The 16,768-nt window shown below is 37.8% G+C and overlaps 2 protein-coding genes and 1 long non-coding RNA gene across 13 annotated transcripts in view; 1 reads left to right on the top strand and 2 right to left on the bottom strand.

Annotated features, from left to right (window-relative positions):
- Positions 1-656, bottom strand: part of CAMKMT (calmodulin-lysine N-methyltransferase) — a 198,925-nt gene extending 198,269 nt beyond the window's left edge. For 3 of the 4 annotated variants that reach the window (XR_001465680.4, XM_040697080.2, NM_001277589.2), the window contains exon 1: positions 434-656. Coding sequence is in view for 3 of the 4 variants with exons in the window: in XM_040697080.2 (XP_040553014.1) it covers positions 434-532 (99 nt within the window). In the remaining variant the exon portion in view is untranslated. Of the gene's footprint in view, positions 1-201; positions 410-433 lie in introns of those variants that run through there. The other variant, XM_040697081.2, reaches the window with a different exon arrangement.
- A 221-nt stretch (positions 657-877) lies between these two features.
- Positions 878-16,768, top strand: part of PREPL (prolyl endopeptidase-like) — a 40,455-nt gene continuing 24,564 nt past the window's right edge. For 4 of the 7 annotated variants that reach the window (XM_025148677.3, XM_025148679.3, XM_015283694.4 and 1 more), the window contains exons 1-14: positions 878-976; positions 1,934-2,163; positions 3,524-3,721; positions 4,230-4,296; positions 4,850-5,053; positions 6,939-7,062; positions 9,288-9,504; positions 10,413-10,598; positions 12,054-12,257; positions 12,988-13,163; positions 14,536-14,752; positions 14,879-15,028; positions 15,807-15,933; positions 16,318-16,400. In XM_025148677.3, the coding sequence (XP_025004445.1) occupies positions 1,963-2,163; positions 3,524-3,721; positions 4,230-4,296; positions 4,850-5,053; positions 6,939-7,062; positions 9,288-9,504; positions 10,413-10,598; positions 12,054-12,257; positions 12,988-13,163; positions 14,536-14,752; positions 14,879-15,028; positions 15,807-15,933; positions 16,318-16,400 (2,154 nt within the window). In that variant the 5' untranslated portion in view covers positions 878-976; positions 1,934-1,962. 7 annotated transcript variants of the gene reach the window in all.
- On the bottom strand, positions 5,261-12,988 carry LOC121113160. Of its 2 annotated transcripts, none has more exons than XR_005858334.1 (2): positions 12,383-12,988; positions 5,261-5,640 (listed from the first exon to the last, which is right to left on the bottom strand). It is a non-coding gene; the product is annotated as an uncharacterized LOC121113160 (long non-coding RNA). The 2 variants fall into 2 exon arrangements; XR_005858333.1 differs by lacking the exon at positions 5,261-5,640 and adding an exon at positions 5,934-9,490.

Below are 16,768 nucleotides of genomic sequence, written 5' to 3'. Positions count from 1 at the left end.
AAAACAAAGCAAAAAAAACCCACCAGGATTTCTTGCACCTGATTGTGTATGGCCTAGCTGCACCAAAAACCAAGTTTAGAGCTGGTGTGGTACAAACTCCACTCAGACGCAGGGCACTGATGTGGTATTTTGTATATACGCAAAAGTTTCATCCTAATCAGCGACAGCATAAGCTGGAACCATTCCATCCCTAAACATTACCAGTAGGATTACGCGCTCTTCCTTCTTACAAAGTGTTTCTTTACCCAACAGCTCCATTCTGCTGCAAACAATTTACAAACTCGAGGCTAACAAAAACACGGAAAAAGCCCAGGACCATAGGCACCACACGCAGCTGGGCGCGGCGGGCAACCGCACCCCTCCATCGAGAATGGAAGCCCCGCTCCGCCCGCCGCCCCGCCACGACCCCTTCCCGCCCGCGAGCTCCCCCTACCTGTCCGAGCAGCCGCCAGCGGGCTCTCGCCGCTCCCGCACCGCTCCCTCCGCTCCTGTCCGCGGTGGAACGGCGCGGGGAGCCGGCAGTCTCGGCCATGCGGGAGTGCCTGGGGTTGAGGCAACGTGAGACCGCGGAGCGGGGAGCAGCGGCCCTGTGGTGCTGGGACCGGCCGGGCTAGGGCTTAGGAAAGAGGAAGCGGGGCGCCATCTTTGTTAATGGCAGCAGCACGTTGTCTGGGAGGCGCGGCGCCTCTGCTGTACTATTCGCGGCTCTGTAGGGGTTAAGGTGCGCCTCAAAACGGAGTTTCCATGGGTTTAGAACCCCGCGGATGAAAATGCAGTGTGAAATGCGAGTGACTGAAGCGAGCGGCACGCAGAGACTGACGACAGTCGTGCTCGACCACAGCAGCTGGCTGAAGCGCCCTGTCGCCATCTTTACTACGGGCAGTGCCGTGAGAGAGCCGGAGCGGCTCGCGCCCGCTGCCATCTTAGCCCGGCCGGAGGGAGAGCCGCCCGGCCCGGGTACGGCTGTGCCGCAGCGGTGAGGGATGGAGCTGGCGTGGTGGGGCAGGCCCGGCTTTTCTGGCATTCGGCGGGGGGCTGGGAGGGAACGGGGCTGAGGACTGTGGAACATATGGGGTGTCCTCCCTTGCAGAGTTACAGGCGCGGTGGGGTTTGTCTCTTTGCTGTTAAGTGGCCCGCCTGAAAGTGATTCTGTTGTTACAGCGTACTTCTGAAGCAGAAAAGAACCAACTTCCTGAAAGCAGCATTTAGTCAGATGCACAGTTACATCTTCCTTGCTCTTCGCTGATAATTTCAGCCGAGCTAAAGTCCCAGCTGCCAGGACCCACGCGTTGGAGCAACATAGAATCGCCTTAGTTGGAAGGGACCCTTAAAAACCACCTAGTCCAACTGCCCTGCACTGAACAGGGGCACCTACAGCTGGATCAGGTTGCTAAGAGCCCCCCAGCCTGACTTTGAATGTCTCCAGGGATGGGGCATCGACCACCTCTCTGCACAGCCTGTTCCAGTGCCTCACTACCCTTACTGTAAAAAACTTCTTCCTTACGACCAGTCTGAATCCCTCCTCTTTTAGTTTGAAACCGTTTCCCTGTGTCCTGTCACAACAGACCCTGCCAAAGAGTCTGTCCCCTTCTTTCTTACAGCCCCCTTTAGATACTGAAAGACTGCTCTTGTGTCTCCCCGGAGCTTTCTCTTCTCCAGGCTGACCAGCCCCAGTTCTCTCAGCTTGTCCTTGTAGGGAAGTTGTCCCATCCCTTGAATCATTTTTGCAGCCCTCCTCTGGACAATCTCTAACAGGCAGGTTAATGTGCAAGCTCAGTTGCATGTATCACCTGGTATTAAGCAACTTCAGTTTTACTGCTCTTATCTTACTTACCTAATGATCTTTGAAAGATGAAGCTTTATCTTCAGGTTATGTTATGCATATTTCACATAGTGCAAGTGATCAGGAGCTTGGGATTTTCATAAATTTCAGGTTGACTGTCAAGACAAGATTTGGATGCCATGTGTTGGACTGCAAAATCTTTTGTCCGATGGCTGAGCTCCAGTGTTAAATACTATCCTAAGGATAACCATCTTCAAGCACTATGTCTTTGTACTAAAACAAAGCTGAACAAATGCCACATCCTGGACTGGTCAAGAAGTCCATGCAACAGCGCTGTGCCACCTGGAAGAATCCTGTCATGGAGGTTATTTTCCTGCAAGGTATGCAGTTTATGTATAGCCAATGCCAACAACCATCTTGATGCACCTCTTAAGGAAGGCAACTCTGTTTTTCAGATGTTAAGGAAATATGTTCTTCCTAAAGGGCTTAAAGCAGGAGAACAAAGGCTAGGGCTTCATTTATATTCAAAGACATACTTCTGTTCAAATTCCCTGTACTGTGTTGATGTCAATCTGCATTTTTGTTGCATTTTCACTGTAACATATTTGTAAAAAATAACAAAGGGGAAAAAAAGTATCTTCTGGAAAGATCAGAGTGTCAGGAGAAACCATCTGGGCACGAGAGGGAGACAAGTCCACCTATTCTGAGCTGGCTCAAAAAACCTTGGCCTTTTGTATACTGATCACTAAGTCAGCATATAGCTTATAATATTAAAATACCATAATGACTTATAACAATTGTGTTGTGATGTGATTATACTTTAAGAAGTACTTGGTTTTATTTCTGTAAGTAAATCTTGCATAAATGAGTGGTAATCATGCACAGAGTCATCCAATGGTCTGAAATCATTTCAGATCTTCTGTCCCTGTTTCTAATGAAAAATTTTCTAACACTATTAGAAAAATAAACTGTTACTGCATTATGGCAGCCTGTAAACTGATTTACACATATAACGTGTAAATGTTGTTTTAAACAATTGCTGCTTTGGTTTATTTTATCTTAGACATTTTCAGACGGACGTGGGGTTGTTCAAAAATTGTTTCAAGCTGAGGTGTTTCTTCAAAGATGACAGAAAGATCAAATCCAAAATAATTGTTGAAACCCTCTTCTAACCATAACATAACAGTTGCTATGTCTGTGTCATAAATGTAGAGAAATGTTTCAAGCAAAGTATTTGAACTCTTGATGTATGAGAAATTGTGGCTGAGTATATGCATTGGCCATTCAGTAACAGGATTACAAATGCTGGGCTACAGCACTGGTTTCAGGAGCCAATCATGTGGTTGTTGCCTGTTTGGTTTGGAGCAAATGTTTACACAGACGCTGAAATCCTCTGCTATCCTCTCAAGTCTTTCTAGATGACTGCTTTCTTCTCAGGTGTGCTGTAACTTCTCTAAATGAAAGGGAATCATCATGAGCTTCATAAGTGTCCTGAGGAACCTCCCAAAGAGTTGTGCATGCTAAAATTTTACATAATTCCAGAGGGAGATTATACATGTACTTGAAAGAGACTTTTAAAGTATTTTTAAATATCCAGAAATCATATTTATACTCCTGTAGTAATGCAAAACTAATTTGTCAGTTTGTAGCTCAGGAAATATCATTATTGCCTCAGTACACTCATACTGGAGTATAGAATGCTGGTTTGTAGCCATTGGGTTTTTTTTCCTTATTCAACAGGAAGGGACAAAAGACCTTTGTAAAAGGGAAAAAATCGCATCCGTAACAGCATCAGAGCTTTTGTACAAAGATCTTCTGAAATCAGAGCAGGAAAACTGGAATAAAATTTCAAGAAGTTATAAAGCTATGACAAAAAGAATTAAGGAAAAAATAGAAGAATTGCACAACAAGTATACACTCCATTTGGAAAGCCCAAGGGTGAGTGACAAAAAATACAAACTTTTTTTTTGTCATTGAATACAAGGAACAGGCAGCAAAGCCATTCCTGTTATAAAATACTGCTTCACTAGTCATTCTGTGGTGTTCATTTCAAGCATTGAAGTATTTAGTAATTGTGGATAGTAACAGCACACATTGAGAATTGCTCATACCCATTATGATAGTATATTTGACCTTAATTTCACCATAGTCAAAAACAAATGAAGATCACACAATCCTCTGCTAGCTGATGAAAAAAATAAGACTACAAGGAGCAAGTGCAGCTGATCTGAGCCATTCACTAAATTTAGAGCACGTATAGGTAGCTTAAGTACCCTAACTGTAAAATAACCTTTCTGATACATGTAATTCCTTCTTCCCCTTATTCAATATTAAATATGTGCTGTATTCTATCATTTACATACGGTTCTGCTGGACAGAACATGAATATCAGGATTCTAAGGAGATAATCTATAGGTTAAATTGATGTTTGTTTTGCATTGAACAGATAAGATTTGGAGGAAACGTTTACTTTGAGGAGAATGGTTACATACTTTGTTCAAAAGCAGATGATGGTAAGGGATTTCTCTTCCAAACTTGTTACAGTTGTTTAAGAAGTTGTGCATACATAATTAGTACACTTTTTTGTATTAAGGCTTATTTGCTGTTTATTAAAATACTTTAAGTTTTTTATAATACTGTTTAACAATAGATGAATAATTCTGGAATCCCGAATCTGAAAAGGCGGGGTGAAAAGAGTAAAGGAATGGTGTATTCTGAAATGGAGGCAAGGTTCTGGAAAGGAACTGAGAATCAACCTCTCAGACCCCCAACTAAAAATGCTACAAAAGGAAAACTACCTCGAGAGAGCATAATGAAAACATAAAACAAACAATCAAAATCCCCAAAAGCTACACTTCAAAATTTAAAGCATTAACCAGATGCTACTGTATGTGTAATTTTAGTTTTTACAAAGTGCATTTGCAGATAGCTCACGAAAGGAATCCTTGGTTTCAGTAGTATTCTAAGTGCACTTATTAAATAGTGGTATGAAAAAAATACTGCTCATTTTGACACACCTCATTACAGGATTTTTTTCTTTTTTTTACACTTGTTAAAATGCAACAGATAAAGGAAATGTTCACATTTTATTCAGCACTGAAGATATGGGCTTTTCTGGTGCCTATATTAAACGGATCAGAATTTCACCAGATGAGAGGTACCTGGCCACCAGCTTACAAAGTGAAAATTCTGAAGAGGCAACCTGTGTTATTATGAAACTCGGTGATGTTCCCTTTGTGGAAGAAGTAATTCCAAATGTGTTTAGTTTTGGTAAGTTGTTTATAGATATCCCGTGGTTCACACCAACTTCCAGTACAACATTGTTCTCAGTCTACAAATAATGGTGATAGTGCTTAAAAATAAGCAAGTTTTTTAGTTTAAATCCTCATAGCTGTTGAACAGTTTCTTATTTGAGAGATGTGTTCTCCTACACTGTAAAATTACAAGTTATTTGATACGAATGAGTGACTCCTTTCATGATATAAGTTTTCCTTTATTATAAAAGCCAGCATTTGTATGTTTGAACACTTTTGCACATCATTCTTCTTATTGAATTCAACATGCTTCTTTAAAAATTTACTGACATAACTGTTTGCAATGTAAGGATCTTTTTATGGGAAGTTGTAGGTATTATACCTCTGCAGCCGTAACTGAAGTCACTGATAGCTGTAAGCACTTACCTCCTCTGAGAAGTATGTAAGTGCTCAGTACAGCTAAGTGCTGGTTTGGAATTTCCAACTGGACTCGAGGGTGTGGTCATAATTCAGAACTTAATGAAAACAATCATGACTTCAGTCAGTTCTTTCAGAACAGATGATGGAGTTTGACATTGCTTCTACAAATATGTAGAATTAAACCTAAACAAATGGGATTTTTTTTTTAATAGCTTGTTAAAGAAGAGAGCAAAAATAACGCAGTAGAGCACGTACAACGTTCCACATCTTGGATTTCATATTATATTGTTAGATGTCATCAAGGATATATAGTTTAGTAAGCAGTTTGCCTGAGTAGGACAAGAATTTAAAACAGTGGGAAAAAATGCCTTGTTAAAAGCATTAAGAAAAGCTGGAACTTAATGCCGTGTTTGCACAGTAGAAGTTTGTAATGTCTGCCAGCAAGTAGGCCTGCTGGAAACTTGCTTGTTTTTTTCGCTTTACCTTAATCAAACTTCTAGGTTTTCCTGGAAGATTCCATACATTTCAGAAGTCATCTCACTGTTGCCTGTATAGGTGTGACGGATTATGGCAGACAGAGTATAAAAAATGGCCATTACCCATTTCATAAATTTACCCAGACGTAAGTGATGTACCTAGTGGTCCCCAATCATGAGAAAGAGAATTAGGTTATACAATCACTTGTAAAGTATATTGCAATAAGGAGACAAATGAAAGTCCTTGAAAATCTACATTATTTTTTTTAAATGCTAGGCTAGAAGAACTGCAATTTCTCCTGTAAAGGCTTGTCTTCAGCATGAAAACTCAGCTATGTGTACAACTTAGAGCCACATTTCTATACTATTTATGCATAAGAGAGCATAGGTTCTTAAAAGGTATATACTAAACATTATTATACTGATGGCATAAATGGAAATAATTTGGTTGAATCAGTCAGATTAGTGAATTTCAGAATAGTGAGATATCTTTATATGTTTCTAATGTGAATACATATGCAAGTACAGAAAACTGGAGAATTTTTATATCAGGACTACCCACCGACCATATACATAATCAGTCTTATTTCTTTCAATGGTTTGCATGCAGTAGCACAGACCTTAGATCATATTCACTGTCTTGCTGACTATGCAAACATCAGTTTCTATATGCACTTTTAAGCATCCACATATCTCCTATTTTCTTGTTTGTCTCCAGAAGCCCCTATAGGGTCACAAGCTTCCTCTTCCTGGGCCCTGGAACTTATTTTAATTTTTCCCCCAGATAAATTATGAAATCCTTCATCTGTGGCATTTAAAGAAAACTTAGAAAAATCTTTTTGTGGATTTCCCCAGCTGCTGGGATGTAGAAGTGTTATCCTCAGTTCCATGTCATTTGCAACTCATGCTTTTCAGCATCGTGTTGAATGTTCATGGAGCTCCATTTTCTCTCAGTAATAGTATATATACTGTTCCAAGTTTGATATGTATTTCTTTTCTTTCTAGAATGGGCTACAAATGATGTTCTGTATTACACAAGTCAGAAGAACCTTAAATGCCAGAATGTGTTCATGACCACTTTCACTAATGAGAAATATACTAAGTTAGTTTATACAGAACAAGATGCAAGGTAATATTCATCCAAAATATAGAATCCTTAACACATTCTGTAGTATTCAATATGCAGACTCTAACTGGTTTGGAAACAAATTCTTCCATATCACATTTCAAAAAGTAGAAGGCATTTTTAAGTTCTGTTTTGCTGTCTGAGAATGTATTCTCCTCTCCTCTTGATATGTGATCAGCAACGATTTAACTCTTCTCTGTTACCTCACGAGTTCAGCTGAGTTTATAAATGTCAAGGTCAGTCTCAGGTCAGGGTGTCCTTTAATGAACATGTGACAGTTTCATACAGAGTAAACCAGACTGTGGGTTTCATTTTGTTTTCTCTGCTATTGATGTCTGATACAACTTTTTTTTAAAAGCATTGAAGTTCAGGCTAATCCTTGCTCTGGGTAATGGATGAGCAAAATCATTACAGCATTCGCAGAGATAGAACTATTGTTGACTGAATACCCTCTCAATAACCTTTCTTTAAGCAGCGGTTTAGGAAGACAAGAAGGCTCTTGCTGAATTGAGTGCAGAATTAGTTTTTAAACTATGTAGCACTAAAATGACAGATTTGTACAGCATACCATAAATATTTGTGATTATTCTTACTTCAAGTTACATACTCAGTAAAGAAACAGCCTTTATACATTCATCTAGAAAATGAAAAAGTTAAAGTCTGCAGATGAGAAGGAGTAAATAAGATCTGTATGTTCTAGCTGTAGTTGATACATACTTTCGTAAAAATCAAACTGCACTGACCTGACACGTTCCCACAGGGAAACTGTTGGCATAATTCTGAAGGTTGTAGTCATTACAGTTAATCTACTTGAAACTTACTCTACAGGTTCATGTGCTAACGCAGCTAATGACTGAACTCAGTTGTCCATAGGAGATGGCAAGACATTCTTTTGCATTGCCATAGAGAAGTTGTTCTACATATCACCAGCTCTTTTACTTGCAGTCAAATATTTTTTTAGAAGCTGAAGATATCTTAACTTCCTTAAAAAAACAAACAAACAAAACAAAAAAAAAAAACAAAAAAAAAAACCACCAAAGCTACAAGGAAAAAAAAGTGATATGAAGGTCAGAGTCCTTGGGGAGAAGTGTAACCTGCATTTCAGCTTGACTCTCTTAGAGGTAAGGTCAACAGAGCCAAACTGTTAGAATCTGTACTGAATGCAATGTCACACTCTTGCTGAATTTGAGTGGATTAGAGGCAGAAAGCTGATTCCCTGCAGACCTTAGGAGGACACAGACAGTGGGAGTTCTAATAATGTCAAGATGGTGCAATTAGACAAAACAATTGTACCAAAGAAACTGAAATTCCTACACCTGCAAATAATTAAAGGCAGTGAAAAATGCTATCCAAGGCTTCCTTTCTTTCACCAGTCAAATATTTTCAAGTCTAGAAGGTTCATTATTGCTGTCAGTGCAGAATACATTACTCAACCCTGCAATTTCTTTTAAAGACATCTAGTTTCAAAGATTCAAAATGGCAAAGAAACTCCTATGCCCCAAGATTTGACATATCAATTAATTAGCATGACTCATTTAGAAACTTAAATCTGACTTGCAGCCTGAACTTGTTCAGTATTAGCATCCAGACACTGCTGAATGTTTTCTGTTCCTAGATTTTAGAAGCATTTAAAAATCAATGGAGTTCCAGAAACAGTTCCCATTTTTCAGCTGTTACTTCAACGCTGTCCATCCTGTCTTATAAAGGCGTCTGTGCTTTTTTTTTTTCCTTTAAGCTTTTTTTTTTTTTCTTACATCAGTAGCACTTGGGCTTTTTAATTATTTACCCTTGTAGTATAATAGCTTCTACTTTTTAATTGCAGTTTCCGCATGTTACTCTTATTAATTTTATTAACTTCAGTTATCCTTTAGATTTTTTTTTAATAGAGCTATTATCTCAAAAAAAAAAAAAATCTATGTTTTGCATGAATTTTAAAGCCCATGTACATCTAAGACCTTCCAATCTGCATGATTCAAAGATCTGGATTCATGTGGACAACAACTGAACTGCTTTCCTTGCAGAGTTCAGGTTCCATACACAGAACTGGGGGTTTTTGAATGCTGGGATAAATGCAGCAAAAGTGGGTTTGGAAACCACATAGTCTGAAATCTCTCCAGCCTACTTACAAGCTCACTGTTTCTTACATTGTAATTGGAAGCCCATGATTCTGAATTGATTGTGTTTTCTGAATATTAAGGTTTAAGCTTTTTAAAAAATATTTCTTACAGATTTTTTGTGGACATATACCGCACAAAAGATAGACGTTTCCTCACTATCAATAGCAACAGCAAGACAACCTCAGAAGTTTGGCTGATTGACTGCAGACATCCTTTTAAGTTACCTGTTCTTGTACAAGCCCGAACAAAGGGGGTCATTTATCATGTTGAACACAGAAACAATGAGTTATATATTCTTACTTCATATGGAGAACCTGCAGAATATAAGGTAATCTTAAGCAATAATAAGAATTGTAGGATTCATTCAGATGCTTGTTGCAGACCACAGAAGTACTAAGGCTGGATTTTAATTCTGTGCTTCACAGCTTACTTGAAATAATTTAAGAGAATTGCACAGAGTTGCATGGATTTAAAGACTGACAGTAGTATGTGGAGTCCTGCCTATAGCATGGTGATTTGTCTCAGCTGCTTTGGAAAAGCACACTCATTTCTTGGCATAAACAGCCATTTCTCCTTTATTATAGTTTGATTTCAGGCTATATAACCAAACAGCTTGCAGTTCTACTTGGACACAGTGAAGGCGTTTGATATTTGAAATGTTTTCAAAGGCAGCCTTTCCTTCATAGCTAAAAGTACACCACTTACTGGGAGAGAAGAAATGCCTTGCTGCTCAGTTGACGGCATCTTGTCCTGTATGTAGTACTGAGCATCAGACACGGAAAGGTGACCTACTGTCAACATGGTATATATCTAACTTGCTCTTGTGCACCAAATCAAGAATATACCTTGTAGTCACTCAAATGTTTAAAAAATAAAGAGTTGTGACATTTCCCTACCCCCTACTAAAGCAAAAAGAATAAAGACGTTCAGCTTGCTATGATCCAACCTTCCAGTTACACCGCTTCTAACACCCAACCTAGTTGTCTTAAAGGAACACAATACAATTGCAAATAGAGTTGTAAAGTCTAATTGCCATCTGTCACACAGATCTCTCTTGCTATCAAAATGTAGGCAGTTACTGAATTGTTCTTCCATTTTGCTCATGTAAAGGGAATTTAAAATCTTCCAGTTTCAGTCATCAACAATCTTTTGTAATTAAAATGTTGAGTGACATCACCTGTATGTCTGTACCTCTAACTTATAACTCTTACTTTGTCTTGTATTTTGTTCTTATAGTTAATGAAGGCTTCAGTAGCTTCCACTGGCATGGAGAACTGGCAGTTAGTTTATGCACTGGAAGAGAAAACCAAGCTAATAGACTTGGAGATGTTTCGTGATCACTGTATTATGTTCCTGCAGAAAGCTGGTTATCTGTACTTAAATGTGATTGCTTTTGTTTCACATTCAGTTCAATCAATACAGGTATGTTTTAGCCTGGATCAAGCAACATACTTTTTCCAGCACTATTTCTTTTTAACATAGCATTACAAAACAAAAGATGAATTCCAAAAGTAGAAGTGGTTTGGAAACTAATAGTGACAAATACATCATTACGATTAATTTTATTACCTATGGATGTTCTTCATGATTTCATGTGCTGGCTTATTTTAGCAGTTATGAACTTAAAGAGCAGCTATAGTACAAGTCAGTTCTTTCCTCAACTTACTACCACCAAACTCTTTACAATACAGTTGATTTCTAATGTAAAATAAGCCTTGATTCTCTAAACACTGTATTTTTACCAGGCTTATTTTGTGGTTAAATTCATCAGCCCATGCAAGGAAGTAAGCATGGCCCTCCCTGAGATTAAAGGCTAGAACATCCAAAAGACAAATATTGTCTCTGCCCCAAAATAAATGGGAAAACTTAGTATTGCAGTGCAATTTGTGTCAAGTATTTCTTCATTTCTCTAAATGATGCAAAATACTTGTGGAATACAAATAAAGCTCCTCCATTCAAAACCACAGTTTCTAGAGACCATTTAGCTGAAATATTTAATTGATTTGTTTGCCTGAGAAGTACTATCTGAACAACTTGCAAGTTTATTCCAACAAGCTTCCAAGGCTGCATTCTATAAAACTGCTACAGAGAAAAGGTTTTCTGCAAAGTACATTGTATGGTCTCTGAAACCGTTCATTTTTGAAAATAGTTTTAGTTTATTTATTCAGAGAGAGTCTGCAGTTACTCTGGAGAACTTTGACTTCAGTGCCATTTCAGAAATCTCTCACAAACTAACTCGAGCAAGCAATGGCCTAGCAGAGCGTTTCACTATGTTCCTGCTGCTCGCAAAGAATGAATCTTGATTTCTTTTATTCTTAGCGGAGTTAAAAATCTTAAATATAATAGCAGTAAGTGTCTGAGGGTAAATGTGCCAGGAAAAGGTTTTGTTCTTTACAATGGCTGGCACTAAGAACAAAGTTAAGAGGCAGGGGTTTTTGGTGGCTTAGCATTACTGAGCTAACTCACAGCAAAAGCATAACAACTGACATGGACTTGGCTGTGCAACATGTTCAAGCAGGAGTGGAAATCAGAGGGGAAATGGGATCTAAAAATTAAAAACAGTGCAGAATCATTTCAAATGTTTTATTTAAAAAAAAATCTGTCCAAATGCCCATTTTAAACTGGGTTTTAATTTCGATTTATTTTTCTGTTTTATCTCACTATTGGATTTTATCCAGTAGCCTTAAGTGAAAAGTTTATGAAAGTCTTCCACTTTCTGACTGTTCTATTACTGAATGTAAAAGAAATACAGCATGTGTTACATACAAGCTGCAAATAATTAGCTTGCTATTCAAAATCTTTTCCTCTGAAGGACACACTAGGCAGAACTTAGAGAAGCAGCGTAAGGGTCTCACTTGAAATGCTCTGTTTTCTCAGCTACCTACATGGGCCTGTGCATTTGAATTGGAATCTCATCCTGAACATGCCAGCAGCACTTGTTATTTTCAGCTCACCTCCCCAGTACACCCCCCTAGGCGTTTTGCATATTCATTTAAAGAAAATAATCTCATTGAACAAGCTGCAGAAGAGGTACCAATTATTATGAATTGTCACACTACACGTTTACTAGCTAAAAGCAAGGTAAGATTTTTCAGTCCTTTCCCCATTCCCTTTATTCTTCCCTTCCTCCCCACCCATTTGTAGAAAATGCATTTGGCAGGGAATAGAGATTAAAAATGTAAAAGAGCAGTTGGTGCTGTACTTACCAGTGGGCGTTTTCTCCAGTGCTATACAGAAGAAAAAGAAAGTCATGATGAGATTTTTTCATTGATCTGGGTATGCTAGAGGAGATAACAGTACGTGATCAGTCAAGAAGCTCAGCACAGCATAACTTAGACTCACTAATAGCTGTATGGTATCGTGTTATCTGTGATAAATGAGAAAAATATGTCAGCTGCTGAAAAGGACACCCCACAACCATCTACGCAGTATAGATCAAGAAAAGAAAGTTTTAACAGCCTGAGTTTAAAAAAATGGTGATGTTAATAAAGAGTTTGTGCTGCAGTAAGTGGTAAACTATTTTGTTAATAATAGATATTCTCAGTGTTAAAGGGAGAAGGAAGACTTGGGTGCTTTGGTAGTTTAAAAACTCCTCAGGTGTTGCACTTAAATGAATTTTATACTCTGCATCTACAAGCCTACACAGCAGAGGTTCAGTCTCTTGCTTTATTTTTCAAGAGTGCTTTGTACAATCTAAGTGAAAAAAAATTACTGTAATCAAAAAAACACATTTTAAAATAAATAATTGAAGTTTTCATTGCCATGTGTCATTGAGATTTCTGAAATGTCTGAAATACTCCTTCATTTCCAGGATGAAACTTTGGTGCCAATTACAGTTTTTCATAATGTGAATTCTAAAGAGCTACACAGGAAACCACTTCTAGTTCATGTATATGGAGCTTATGGCATAGATTTGAACATGAGCTTTAAAGAAGAGAAACTGATGTTAATTGAAGAGGGCTGGATATTAGCATATTGCCACGTTAGGTAAGTCAAATATAAAATGGAATTAATGTTTTCATTTGTGGGATATTCTGATATTTGTTGATCTGCAGCTGAAGAGGTACAGAAATGTTCCTCCCCCTCCCCCCCAACCCCACTTAGTTCTGATTCATGTTTTTTACTTCAACCTCTTTTTAGAATTTATGAAAGCCCCTTTAAAAACAAAAACAAAAAAACAAAAAAATTTTCCTCTGGGAAGAAAAAATTCTCCTTTCAAGACCATATATTGTGTTTATGTTCTTTAGTCAACAGTACAGTTATGTATTAAGGTTTAATCTTTTGAAGTCTCATTACTTTTCGTCTCTTCTTCACTCAACATTTTTCTTTGACATGTTCAAATTGCAGCGATAAGCCACCACCCGCTTTTCTGAGGGCATTGTGTACTAATGCTAACTCTGTGCCTTCTGAAAACCATTTGCCTTTCTACAACTAAACATTTGACCTGCCTCTGTGTTCTGCTTACTAAATCCTGTCCCCAGTTTAGCTACAAACCTACTAGTTTCATAAAAACAGTACATACAATAGACTTTACATTGGAGATAATTCATTGGGTAAGGGAAGATAATCGCTTTAGGAACAGAGAAGCATTGTTTCACATACCAGTTCCAAAACAAATTCAACATACAAATACATACAGTCTGCTAATAAAATGGTAAGGATTGTGCAGCTCTTCCTCCCATCCTTGCAAGTGTCTTATGATGCAAATCAATCCTAAGCAGTATCCATGAAGAATTTTGGCAGAACAATCTTTTGATTGATTTTAAACTTGAATCCGGAATAAAGACATTTTCAGTGGATTACCAGAACCAGAATTGTGGTTGTATGGAAAAGAATGCAAGTAAATTTAGTCTTAAAATTTTATAAGCAGTAAAAAATACAACATTTCCTCTCATGTTTGATCTCAAACAAGAAAAAATGAATACTGACAGCCTAGAATCTTAGGCTGCACAAAAGAATTTTAGCATCTTGGCAGAGCTGAGAAATAGTCTTTTAATGTTAATAATAAATCTGGTGATAGTGATATAAGAATGGAAAATGTTTTAGTTACCATTACCATTTTAATAGTTTCCTATATAAAAAGATTATATCGGTGTTTGATTCTGTATTGACTACTCTGACAGTGCTGATAGCATTTTCACCAATCGTTGTGTGAGGATTTTTTTGTTTGTTTGTACCTAGTGTATTTTAGCTGCAAGGGGAGGAGTGGGGAGTGGGTAAAGACAGGAAGAAAGGGAAGTTAATTGGAAAGGCAAACTATGATTTTGCAATTCTGTGGCTGCTGCTGTCCTTTATTATCTGAAGATTTACTTGCAACATTTTCCAAACAGACTCCAACATGAATTGTTTTAAATTCCAGGGGTGGAGGAGAGCTAGGCCTTAGGTGGCACAAAGATGGATGTCAGCATAATAAACTCAAAGGCCTCCATGACCTTAAGGCTTGCATCATGCTGCTGCATGAACTAGGATTTTCTCAGCCAAAATACACAGCACTAACAGCTGCCAGTGCTGGAGGAGTTCTTGCAGGAGCCATTTGCAACAGCGATCCAGAACTTATCAGAGCCGTGGTTTTACAGGTGAGCTCCTGCAGAACCTTCACTATAGCATTTAGCTGTATTTTGATTTGGTTTTGTTTTTACCAGTTTTAGAAATTGAAACATTCCAATTCAGAATTTATCTTTTTTCTTTATAATTCTTTTAAGGCACCTTTTGTAGATGTTCTAAATACAATGATGAAAACTCATCTCCCACTGTCAATTGAAGAACAGGAAGAATGGGGAAATCCATTAGCAGATGAAGAATGTATGAAGTACATCAAAAACTACTGTCCTTATCACAATATTAAGCCACAGGTAAAATTACTGTAGTATTCAACACAGGAAGGGTAGTAATATGTAGTGCTTCATAAGAAAATAATTACAAAAAATGATAACTTTTTAAAAATAAAAATCTGTTCTACCCTTTCAGTGCTTTATAACCCAACATTTTAAAACTTTGCTGCTGCTTTGTGTTAAAATGAATCATTAATGCAATCAGTAGCTATTTCAGTATTTCCTTTGTTTTACTGGGTTATCCAGGCTTCACTGCAGCAGGAAGATGGTACTTTCCCATTGATTAAATACCATCAGAGGCAAACAATGAAATGGAGAAGAAGCTATGGCTTTGATATTGTTACCTCAGATGAAACCTTTACTTGAAGAATGTTAGCTGTGTTACATAGCTAATTAAGATCTTACCATATTAAAAATACTCTTGTATATAAAAATTACAAAAGTAAATCTCAACCACTGCCCTTTAATGATGTACCATTCCATGATTATTACTCCTTTTTTGTGTAATCATCAACATGCAGACATTTCACACCTTTAGCAGTAGGGAAGGGATGGTTTTTGATTACCTTTTGCAAGTAGATGATCCTCTAATATTAATTTGTCATTTTTCAGATCAAAATGCTCTTTTCAGCTAGTGATACAAGATGCTTTTTCAAGAACAAGTAATTATGTCATAGATACATTTTAGATAGATCATAACAAGTAGTACTCCTGGATATATAGAGAAAAATGTGCTTACTCATTTCAATAGATCATCACAGTTGTCAGGTATCTAACTGGTTTTGGTTTTTAATTTCAGTGCTATCCTTCAGTTTTTATCACAGCATATGAAAATGATCAACGAGTACCACTAACAGGAATTCTACGATACGTTCAGAAACTTAGGAAGGCTACACTAGATCATGCCAGCAGAACAAGAAAGAAAGGTAAAATAAGAATATCACAAATATATGGACTTCACTAAAGCAGACTAGTCATGTAATTAAATACTAGAGATTGACTCTTCCTTAAATGCATTGTTTGTTCAATACAATCCAGCAGCCCTTTTTTGCTCAGAAAGAGAAAGCACATCTTTCCAAGGAGAGAACATTCACACCGGATGCAAAAACATGTTTCAAATACTCAGTTAATAGAAATACAAATAGTTCATCCAGCAAAACCCTCCATGATTTTTTGTTTTGTTTTGTTTTTTAAGAAACATCAGAATTTTTTTTTAGGAGGTAGAATAATTATCTGTTCCTGAACAACTTGCATCGCCCACTTACCTCTCTTCATTCAGTGTCAAGTGATCAGTAGCTTCTTTGTTCCAGGAAACTGGATCCCTAATATCATCTTAGACATCCAGGCAAGTGGCAGTCACTGTGACTCATCTTGGGAGGATTCACTGAATGAGGTATGTGCCCTTCACTGTACACTTGCACAACACTGTGGGGAGGTATCTTGCATTTCTTGCATTTATATACGGAAAGGGGCCATTGACAGCTAGATTATTGAACCTCATCGTGCTTTAAACCTCAAGACAGCATTAAACTCCCACTGTAATGTGCCAAGAGCTTTGAACAAAAGGCTCTAAGTTGTGTAAAATATTGTTCCAGCACAAAAAGTCTTGCACTGTAGACAATTAAGACTGTATTTATTTCCATCTTCCTCATAAAACACATACGGTGGGCTTGAGTGTTACATTTTGCAACATGAGTTACAATTAAGTTTCACTGTTTTACGCTTTATACAAGATCGTGTGCTAAAAGCAACAGACTGCCA

Source organism: Gallus gallus, chromosome 3 (assembly GCF_016699485.2).
Source record: "Gallus gallus isolate bGalGal1 chromosome 3, bGalGal1.mat.broiler.GRCg7b, whole genome shotgun sequence".
In the NCBI taxonomy this organism is placed as follows: domain Eukaryota; kingdom Metazoa; phylum Chordata; class Aves; order Galliformes; family Phasianidae; genus Gallus; species Gallus gallus.
Note: the sequence above shows the minus strand (reverse complement) of the source record. Positions and strands in the feature narration are given on the sequence as shown.